Source organism: Cimex lectularius, unplaced genomic scaffold (assembly GCF_000648675.2).
Source record: "Cimex lectularius strain Harlan isolate CLEC.00 unplaced genomic scaffold, Clec_2.1 scaffold327, whole genome shotgun sequence".
Taxonomy (NCBI): Eukaryota; Metazoa; Arthropoda; class Insecta; order Hemiptera; family Cimicidae; genus Cimex; species Cimex lectularius.
The window spans coordinates 349,264-360,869 of NW_019392865.1; the positions used below are offsets into that span (position 1 = coordinate 349,264).

At 32.9% G+C, this 11,606-nt stretch overlaps 1 protein-coding gene across 2 annotated transcripts in view; it reads left to right on the forward strand.

Moving 5' to 3' along the window:
* The window catches only part of LOC106670253 (flocculation protein FLO11), a 58,475-nt gene extending 51,534 nt beyond the window's left edge, over positions 1 to 6,941 (forward strand). For both annotated transcript variants that reach the window (XM_014400423.2, XM_014400424.2), the window contains 11 exons: positions 1,650 to 2,186; positions 2,247 to 4,073; positions 4,131 to 4,257; positions 4,351 to 4,543; positions 4,611 to 4,742; positions 4,816 to 4,980; positions 5,044 to 5,286; positions 5,344 to 5,481; positions 5,550 to 5,678; positions 5,771 to 6,085; positions 6,145 to 6,941. In XM_014400423.2, the coding sequence (XP_014255909.1) occupies positions 1,650 to 2,186; positions 2,247 to 4,073; positions 4,131 to 4,257; positions 4,351 to 4,543; positions 4,611 to 4,742; positions 4,816 to 4,980; positions 5,044 to 5,286; positions 5,344 to 5,481; positions 5,550 to 5,678; positions 5,771 to 6,085; positions 6,145 to 6,198 (3,860 nt within the window). In that variant the 3' untranslated portion in view covers positions 6,199 to 6,941. The remainder of the gene's footprint in view (positions 1 to 1,649; positions 2,187 to 2,246; positions 4,074 to 4,130; positions 4,258 to 4,350; positions 4,544 to 4,610; positions 4,743 to 4,815; positions 4,981 to 5,043; positions 5,287 to 5,343; positions 5,482 to 5,549; positions 5,679 to 5,770; positions 6,086 to 6,144) is intronic.
* The last annotated feature ends 4,665 nt before the right edge of the window (positions 6,942 to 11,606 follow it).

Genomic DNA, 11,606 nt, shown 5'->3' on the forward strand with positions numbered 1-11,606 from the left:
CTATGAAATGACAGTAGACCGAATAAATAATGGAATATTCTCCAGTAGAATTTCTGTTGTTAGATATCTTGAGAACATGGCGAATAGATTGATTTGCATTAGATTACGTGATCAATGTGCAGTGCCCCAGAAATAAAAAATAGTATAAACAAAAATAAACGATTCCTAGTACACAACTCGAAATCGTAATGATGTTTATTTACGTCCGCCTTTGTTGATGATTTCATTTATACGACTTTGTTTTTTATGTTTCAATATTTACGTAGATAGTTTATCCCGAGTAGAAACAATTCGACTTCCTTGTTTGGATCCCGTTTGCACCTTGAAAGGAGAACAACAAACCGAAAATTCGCTACAAGAAATATTTTCGTACAAAAACATTTACTTTTGTCGGATGTTTAGTTTCCGGGACGTCTATCTTCATTAAGATGGAGAATCGAAAAGAAAATACGTCTAAAATTCTGTAAAGTCATATTGATTTCATTCGAGATGGTTCCTCCAAATTTGAAAATTAGTGCCTAATTTTTTTTTTAATTCGATGAAATGGAATTTCATCACTGTCTAATCTATCAATAATCATATCTTACTTGAAAATTCTCGGCAAACACTTGAAAAACAAAAGTGTTCCCACAAAAATGAAAAGAAACTACATTCGATTTCGAAGGAATTCGAATTACGAACATTCACAAAGGATGAAAGTGAAAAGTGGGAAACAATGTGCTTGTTTGTTTTATGTCTCAGACAATAACTTCACTCTGTTACCCTGGGAAAAAAGAGTCAGCATCTTCTCGATTTTTGTAAACCCTTTGATCGTTTTATTGTTATGCCCAGTGATCTGAATTTTACTTAACTTCTTAACTTTGCACTTTGATTGTGCTAAATGGGATTTTCCACAAGCGATTAAATAAATATATAATTTTACGGTTGAAATCGACATGCTTGTTTCAAAACATGTCTGTTTGGCAAGAAGCATCTCGATTTCTGCAAACCCTTTGAGCATTTTATTGTTATGCCCAGTAATCTTTATTTTATTCTAAACTTTTTAACATTGGGCTTTGATTATACTCAATGAAATAAAGTAATTTTCCACAACTGATTAAATAAATATATAATTTTATGGTTTAAATCGTTATGCTTGTTTCAAAACATGTCTATTTGGCAAGAAGCATCTCGATTTCTGCAAACCCTTTGAGCATTTTATTGTTATGCCCAGTGATCTGTATTTTATTCTAAACTTCTTAACTTTGCACTCAATGGGGTAAAGTAATTTTCCACATCTGGTTAAATAAATATATAATTTTATGGTTTAAGTCGCCATGAAACATGTCTATGTGGAAAGAACTGTTTTTTCGTTGATTATTTATCGTGAGAAATGGAATATTATTTTATCTAAAATTAAGACGGAGAAGAAGTTAACAAATAAATGACATTATTTTCTTTAGCAAACCGTTTTTCATATAGCATTATCATTCAACAATATACTGGGTACTCCATATTTTTATCCTTAGAGAAACTTTGCATTTATTCAACTTGAGAAAAAAATTTTCTGAAAAAGTGGAGAAACAATAAACTTAAATTTAACACTTTATCACAACACATTGGCCTATTGACATAAATGTAATACTTCTTTTTTATTTGATTGTTTACAGGGGTGCTTCTTGTAATCTTTATTAGTAATGTTATTGGTGAAGATGATACTCCTAGATTACCGACAACAAATGCTAAATTGCCCTTGATGAGGAAACTTAACATCCATCGGAAACCATTAAAAGATGACCCGAAAAAAAATGTTTTTTCACAACCACCTGATGACATAACAAGTACAACTAGTGTAAGTCTGGAACAGAACATAAATCCGCCCAACCGGACGGTGGACCATTTCTCAAGAAATACCGTTCCTGTCGTTGGACCTACAGAGGCGACTGGAAAACAAAATGGCAGAACGAAAGGCGGATCCCCAGGCCCGGGGTCGCTCCTTGTGTTCAAGACACTCACAACAAAAACATTCGGCGATGGCACTATTGATTTACCTCCAACCGGTTGGGCCCTAGCCTCCATGAAGACCTCAAAAAACACAATCGGGTCCAATGTAGTGTTCAAACGGCCGACCACAACACCATCTGTAATTATTAGCGACTATTGGTCCAACAGACTATCCAAAACCAGCACTCCTTCCAGTTTGAGTAGTATGTATTTTCTAGTATTATGAGCTAATCAAAACGCACTAATGTTCTATCTCTGTTTAGATGAAAGTGGTATGCAGCAAGATGCGACAGCTATGAGCAGCGAAAAGAATGAAACATCACCTACTACAATGCCACCCTCTACAATGTCACCCACACCCTCAATTCCTCTCATACACAATTTTACAGATGTTGCAATGATTGACATATTAAACAATACTAAACCCACTATAGTTAAAGATAATACTTCATTACCCACTGATAATTCAGAACCAAATATAGTACTAGATAAAATAATAGGAAATGTGTCTACTATTGACAATCTAGTGAAAATAGTCAAGTCTGATGTGAAAACCATCGTCAAGCCTAATAGAAATATTTCACTCGAGAGTGAACAAAGGAAAACCTCTACTGAAAAAACATCCCTTGCCCCGCCTAATGTAGACAATGTCCCTTTTGAAGTAAATGAAACAAAATTAATCGATCAGAGCACTACTTCTATGACGAGAGCGACAAATGCAACTCAGCAACCGATATTAGAGATGTCAACAGAGTCGAACCTTATTGAAAACAATACTACGACAAAATTGGATAATGATTCCATTCCAGTTGTTAATAACACAATAGTTGCAAAAATGCCCAAACCAGAGATTTCAACTCTATCCACAAAAATAGAACAGACTGCTGAAACTTTTACAACGATTGGTAACGATATCCCAGACATAACACAGAAAGTAAAGAAAAGTAATTTCACAGTAAAAGCTAATACTCCACACAGAGAAATAAATCAGAAGCCGAATGAATTTTCGTCGACATCTGCTGTGCCCTTAATTGTATCAACAGTTTCAGCCAATGTAGTAAGTTCTACAACTCCAACACCACCAGTTTCTACTTTTATAACGTCTACTTCTGATGAGTTTATTACAATTGCCGATGTGAATAATTCAAACACTGTGAATACAACAATGAAGTCAACCACCCCCCTCATAAAGGAAGAAACTCTAGCTGAAAGCATGCAGAATGAAACTTCCACAAAACATCCCATAACAGAAAGAATAGATGTTGTTTTTGATGATGATGATGATAATAATAATGATGGTGGTAATGACGATATTGAAGATGACATGAAAGAAGAAACAACTGAAACACCAATGACACAACTGAACACTATAAAAAATGTCACATTACTTAATTCGATACTTGAAGAGTCTACCACTCAGTACGCAATGACGTCTAAAGAAAGCAAAAACCCTGTTCAAATGACTACACCAATGACAACAGCTATAAAGCCTGATATAAACTTATCCAACAATACCATGACAATGTTCTCTTCAAATCACAGTTATTCTAATAATAAAACAGGGCAAGAAGTAAATGAAGTGACTCACAAAAGTACAACTGAAAAGGCAGATATCTTGGAAAAAGTAAATGAAATCAACCAAAAAATAGTTACAGTATTGAATGAAAAATCAACTACAGAAGTACCTACAAATCAGATCAAATTGTCAACTACTACAATTTTAAGCCAGGAAAGCACTACTACAGACAGCTTTAAAAAAAACACCACACCAGAAATCATTATAACAAATTTAACAAGCTTACATTCTGATGTTGAAAACAAAACAGCAATCATTTTAAAGGAAACTGCTGATACTGATGAAGATGATTCTTTTTTGTACAACACAACTTCTTTTGAAAAAATACCAAATGACAGTGACCTAGAAGAAGATGATGATTCAGAAGACGTAGAGAAAGACACAGAACCAGGATTATTGTACACAACTTTGAAACCTACTGAATCAAGTGTCGAAGAAAGTCAAACACCATTGACCGTTACCATTTTCTCAAAGGTAGAACCAAAAAAGATTCCAAGCGTCGATGATGAAAAAGGTGAGTTGAGCGCATAAAACTTGAATGGACTTATAATTTGTACTCAATCTTTTTTAGCGACTGAGATGTATGGAATACCGAAGAACGTCGAATTGGAAATTCAAGCGATGTATGGAGAAATGTGCAATGCTAAAGAGGAACTCAAAGATGCAATTGCCAAACTTCTTAGAACTTATGCAGAGAGGTAATTTCTTTAAACTTTTTAAAATAATTTCTTGTTGTTATATTATTGATTGGTACAAAAATGTGATATAATTGTTATATTTATTTAATTTAGGGTAGTAAGTACTGAGCAGGTGAAAATTCTTGATTTGGGACCAAGCGAATGCTTGGAAGAAAACGGCCAAATGGACATTTCACCTGCTCGTGTCCATTTAATATTGACCGATAAAGATGGGCAATATAGCAAAGTACTAACAGAAATTGTTGTCACTCTTATCCAAGATGGCCATTTTCAGTTTAAATACCCCGTGAGTAAATAAAATATAATAGGTAATTATAAAGAATAGGCTAATGGTTATAACTATGATATTGCAGATAAATAAAGTTGATACTTTGATAACTCCAATTGAGATGGCAAATGAAGGACAATTAGGCGGTACAGTTATTGCGGCTATAGTTATTTCATCAATCGCTGGAATCAGCTTACTTGTTCTGACAATCCTTTTGGTACAAATTAAATCACTCAACAAAAGTATGATTTTTATTTCTATTTATTTTTATTTTATTTATTTTTATTCAGGTTATTATGAGAAAGAGGCAAAAAGGGTTCAATTATGGACAAAGGTGCACACCGGTTTCACTAGATGATTACAGCCTAGACAATATTTCTGTTTACAATAGTGTGCGGAGGAAAGCGATGAGAGCTTCAAAAAGATCCTACGGAAATCCTGCTTTTGATGACCCTGTATTTATTCTGTCATTTTTATATTTGTAAATTTTGTTATTAAAAAACTAATTTTTTTAACAGGTAGCCATATCAGTGCCGCTTAATTTTGCCGGCTTGACTAATGCTGTGAGCGACAAAGCTAAACTAGAAGAAGAATTTTCTAAAGTTCCTATGGTGACAGTTAAGCCCGATGAGTTACCGATGGGTGCAGAAGTGAAAAACAGATATGCTAATGTTATTCCACTCCCTGAAACAAGGGTTCATATTAACACTTCGACGACAAATGATATTGTAGAGCAATTTATAAATGCAAATTATGTGAAGGTAAATTTTGAGAACGTTTCTTGAAAAATTGTAAATGACTAAATGTCAAATGTTTAGGGAGCCAAAGGTGTGGAAAAGTTTTATATCGCATGCCAGGCCCCATTGCCAAACACGATTGCAGACTTTTGGCAATTAGTCTGGGAACAACAGTCAAAGATAATCATCATGTTAACAGACCTACATGAAAATGGAGTGGTAATAGTCATTTATTTAGTTATTATTTTATCTTTGGATATAGTTTATTTAAAACTATATATTTAAAGGAAAAGTGTGCTGATTACTTGCCACCGTCAGAAGTTCTTGATTGTCACCGTGTTTTTGGAGATCTACAGGTTACTTTGAAAAAAAGGGAAACAAGAGAAAAATACATAATCTCCAACCTACAGTTAAAGGTATTGCTTTTTTAAATTCAACTCTCTCATACTTAAATTTACACTAATAATTTAACTTTTTCAAATTTATTTAATAACATTTGCTCTTTTAGAACCTAGAGACGAATTCATGGAGGGAAGTGACCCATATGTGGTACATAAGTTGGCCAGCCAGAGGTATACCTGATGACAAATCGTCCATCATTGCCTTCCTTATAGAGGCGAGGTCGTACGCCAAACCAGGGCCTCCGGTTGTAGTACACTGTTCTCCAGGAACTAGTCGCACCGGCACAATCATCGCCATTGACATCGGGATAAGGGACTTTGAAACAGATCGAATAGTAGATATTCCAAAAACCGTTTACAATATCCGCAAAGAGAGAGCTGGTGCTGTCCAGACCAACGAACAGTACAGGCTAATTTATGAGGTAAGCCAGGATTGACTTGTCAAACTTTCATAAATAAAAAAATATTGTTATGTTTTTAGGTTTTACATCTTTATGCGACTAAATTGACCGGCGGTGGACTTGATTCAATCTAACTTTATTATTATATCACAAAAAAAAAAAATGGATATGTGATCTGATTGTGAATAACACTGTATATTTTTAACACTTCTAAATTATTGAAGACAACCATGCCGTAATGTGCCTTTGTAAATAAAATCTGTTTTGTCTCTATTGTTGAGAAAATAGTTGAGAAAATATAAAAAATTATATTCAATTTGTTAAATTTTTTTTGAATTTTGGTTTATATTTGATGACAATACAGGACCAAAGACTTTTTCTTTTGTAAATATGTTTTATTGTTATGTATATTACCTCTTAAATTCTTCCACGCCTTGCACTGTAATAATCTTTAAAAATAAAATACATTTTTGTGCAAATGAAGAAAGATAAGGGACCATTTGAACTGTGATCTGTTGTATTCTTGTTTTCAAGTTTATTATAGCACATATTATGTATTCACATTGCTTAAGTTATTCATTAAATTGTTATTAGGGAAGTGTAACAAGCTCTCTTCATTATTGTCAATTGGTGTACATAAATAAGTGTACGCTTCTGAATAATTTGACGTTAATATAAGATTTTTAAGAGTATTTATGTTATTCAGTGCTTAATTTATAATTATCAGTTTATTATATTTTTGTACTGATATGTTGAACATAGAAGTGTTTAGAATAGTGACCCAAGAACAGACATATCACTCTTTTTATTGCTTTAATGATTACAAGCGTATTGATTGTATTTTGTTTGTAAAATAAATAATTAGCATTGAACGTTATTAATTCATCAACTCTTGTAACTTTCCTAACATATTGCATTTTTAATCCTAGATTATTGTACTAATACTTTGCAGTGAAAGAGGGAATAATGGGATATTGCTGGTCAGAGTAATGCCGGTTAAACCACATGATAGAATTTACAAATTTTGTCTCTTCATGTCTGTCGTTCTTTTAATACTGTTAATCATACAGTACAACAATTTACAGGAGGATTAGATGTTTACATCACATAATACCAAGAGGATTCATAATTCATAAAGGAAATATGTCTTGTACAGTTCACTGTACACTTTCTTTCCCATGCTTTCAAAACCCATAATTTGTGCTTATTTGTGCATTTTAGCTTGATACTCTGGTGACCAAGGCAGCTTATAAAATTAGTGTTCAAATTGTTCAATAAGTCTGCTTCTGGGAATGAGGGGATTGAAGATAAATCATTGTCTGTTGGAATGTCTTAAATGGCGATGAATTATGGGAAGCTGTCGAACTTCCCAAAAGTCAAACATGTCAGGAGCTCGCCAGAGTGTTCAATATAAGAACCATTCTTGACATGGTAAGGCTGGTTCTTATATTGAAGCTGAGCAAATGGGTTCCTCGTAAATTGACCGACGGTTACAAACTTGAGCGTCTAAACATTTGCCTTTCTTGCTTTCACAACAGAAAGAAGAGACATTTTGACTGGATTTTCATACAGGCCGAAAAATAGATCTTGTACAGCAATACCAAAAAGTCCTCGGCCACTCTAGTACTAAGCTAAAATTCGTAAAATTAGCACAAATTATGGGTTTTGATGGCATGAGAAAGAAAATACGTTATAATTTACAATAAACTGTTCATGACACTTTTTCATTATGTACTGACATATTATACTCTTTGTATTACACAATGCATATACATAAACGCTTTAAGTAAATAGAAATGTTAACGTTATTAAAACAATAAAAATGAAAAACTGCACAAACTTTTAAAGTCTTATTACTCGGTCTGGTAGAATTTTAGAATAGTTTTCCTGCTCAATCACAGTTTTGCAAACCATGGAACATGATGTAACTAGGAGTAAGTTTTTTTTTTTTAATTTTGAACAAAAATGTAATTGTTATTGCTCATTTTGTACATAAAAAGATGCCTGGTTCTATGGAGGTCCACCAATCATACTACACTTTATTTTTTACCCAGTACATTTTTTTCCTAAAGTACAATCGTTAATTTAAGTTACTGCACTCACTTGGGTAGGAAAAATGCTTATCCCTACTACTCACACCCTAATTCCTTAAGCTTCCTCATTTTTTTTTCTGGTATAGTGTTTCTTTTTTTATCTACCCTCCAATGTATTCCTTGATTAGGTCTTTCCTGATTTTTTTTTTTTTTTTAATTTTGTACACAAAAAGATGCTTGAGCCTTTTTAGGTCCACTGATCATACAACACATTATTTTTTCCCCAATATATTTTTTTAACTAAAGTACAACCATTAATTTAAGTCACTGTACTCACTTGGGTAGGAAAGATGCTTATCCCTACTACTCGCACCCGAATTCTTTATGCTTCCTCTATTGTTTGGTTTTTTGTACTATAACATATTTTTTTATATATATTTTATTTACCTACCCTCCAATGTATTTCTCAATTAGATCTTTCCTAAATGTATTTTTTTTTCTTATTGAAAATTTGGTACATAAAAAGATGTCTGGCCCTATTTATGTCCATCGATCGTACTTCACATTATTTTTCCCCAGTATATTTTTTTCTAAAGTACAACCCTTAATTTAAGGCACTGTACTCTCTCAAATGGTAAAAACGCTTAGCCACTCGCACCCTAAATCCTTATGCTTCCTCTATTGTTTTTCCCCCGCTATTGTATATTTTATTTTATTTTTTTATGTACCCCCCAATGTATCTGTGTTTATCCTTCAGGCCCTGCCTTTTCTTCTCCCAGGATTGGGAATCTCGGTCTTCATGCCAACAGAGGACGTGCTCCGTTGTTTCTTCTTCCTGATAATATCTGCACAGGCTTGTTTCTACCACCCCGAGTCTATACGCATGTCTCTGGAGTCTGCAGTGTCCAGTTAGCAGTCCAACTATTATTCTAGTCCTAGCACGTCTTAGATCCTGCTATTAGTTTCTGCGATTGTCCTTTGATACATTCCTCTTTCCTAAGCTACATTCCCGTTGAGCAGTGGACTTATTATTAATCCATTTCCAAATAAATTTGCGTGTTTGCCAGTTTGGTAAGCCACAAAAGGGTTCAGGGCTAATAGGCATCCTCATTGAATTGTCCTTCACCAATTTATTGGCCTCTTTGTTGTCCTATTGCCTGTGTGCCCTCGGACCCAGACAAAGGTAATTTTGTATTTTCTCCAATGTCTGACAGGGCTGTAATGCAATCCCAAATGCTAGACTTCACCGTCAATGCAGCAATTGCCTTCAGTGCTGCCTGGCTGTCCGAGTATATGGCTATTCTTCTATTGATAATCCCGTCTTTTTATCTCCCTGGCACAATGTTCAATAGCCACTCTTTCCGCTTGAAAAACTTTGCTTATATGAATTCTAGACCTTGGTTTATTTCCATAAATGCCAGCTCCTGACCCATATTCAGTTTTGGAGCAATCTGTAAACCAGATATGGTCGGCATTAACTGCGATCCCTTTTTCCGAGTCTGCTCTACAATGTATTTTTTTTTTTTTTTTAAATTCTCAAAACTGAATTTAGAGGACTTGGCAAAAGTAGTCATCCCCAAAGTTCTGCCTACCTGAAGCTCCCCTCAAAGCTTTAGTTGCTCCTTGTTATGTGAATTGTGAGTAGGCTTTTGAGTCCTGTCCCTGCATTAGCCAACGCATAATTAGATAATAATGTAAAATAAAATTTTATCATACCTACATATAATTTTTATTTATAAGTCACCATGTGCTTACTAAATAAATCAACATTATAAAACAAATAAAAAACACATTATTATAGTGTTTCAATAAATTTGAAAAAAAAGTGGTCTAAAAAGACCCACTAGGGCAGTCTTCAGTTCTTTTTTTACCGACGGCAGTGTGAATGTTAACAATTATGAAAGAGCTATGAAGTTACAGGAGTATAATTTAATAATGAAGATAAAATCAAGGCTAAAATTTTTTTCAATCTAATAGTTTAATTAAATATCATAATGAAATTTGCAAAACAATATTATTCAGCTTCCACACAAAATACCCTCACTTCATAATCGCCTCAGGCTTGAACATCCATATCTATTCTAAGGGAATAAAAATACCACTGTAAATAAATATTATATTAATAGTACATTTTTGGTATTATGTAATACATCAAATATTTCTTTACGTTGGTAACTAATTTCTACAATAGATTGAAAATATATGGCAAGATTTTTATTTTTTCATACACAATCCACACATTGATTATTCTAATCTACTTCTCACAGCACAATGATTCTTTGTATATGTTGAACAGTACTATTACAAACGATTATAAACTTTTCAATGCATAGTTAATGCTCTAAAATATATAAATAATTGTGACGTGATCAATATTGCACTGCTGCAATATTAAATATGTACGTGCATCGTATGTTGTTGTTTTTACTGCATTTTAAAAATATATCAAAACTCCTACAATGTTTTTTTATGCAGAGAACACCTAATCTGCATCTTAAACTTTAGACATTAAAAATTATTTGAAATTTTTTAAACCAACAGGTTAATATAAAATAATTCCAAGGAACAAATAATTACCCAACTTCATTTTTAAAAATTAAGTAAATAACTCAATAGGACTAGAATTGCCGTTATGTAGAATAAGGTAATAAGGCTTATATCTGTTGCCAGTTTACATTATGAAAGACTTACTTGGAATGCATTATAAAATAAACAAACAAAAAAACAAAAAATTAAAAAATTACAGTAGATACTTTACAGTTAACAATTCATATTAAGGATATGCTATGTTATGTATGATAAAGGTATGTCATACCTGGTCGTGATAATTAAAACCGTATTAAAAAGCAGTTGCATACATTTACAATAAATTATGACCATGCAGCAGTTTTATGGATGGATTAAGGATCTTTCGATCTGTTTTTAATGACCTGTGACATGTCTAAATATGAAAGAAATTGTTTAGTTTAAAAAAAAGTTTAAATTGTGATCATATATTGGTCAAGTTGTTAAAATTGAACTGCTGTATTACCAGAAATAACTGTATTATTTTTCAGACTAAATGAATTTTTTTGAACAAAGCTAATGATTTTAAATTCATTCAGGTGTGGCAAGTGCTAAAACATTCAGATTTAAATAAAGTCGAACGTGTTATTTTCTAAGTCAAATATTTTGTTTTAATTAATTATATTTTTTTATTTAAGGTCTTGGTTGAGATGAAAAAGTTAGACTCACGAGTGGGATTCGAACCTATGACTATTTGCTCGATACGCTCCTGCTCAACCAACTGAGATATCACAACTTCGATCCACTCGGACAACTCATTTTCACTTACAGCCTTTCAAATTTTCCCACTTTTGCCATATTTTCATCCCACCTTAGGAAAAATGATGTATTATTATTATTATAATTAATTAAAATAACTAATATGGTCAATTATGACTTCTAAACATATATGATTTTGTTTTATTTTTTCAATGTTTAATTTGTTTCAAAATAAAACATTTTTC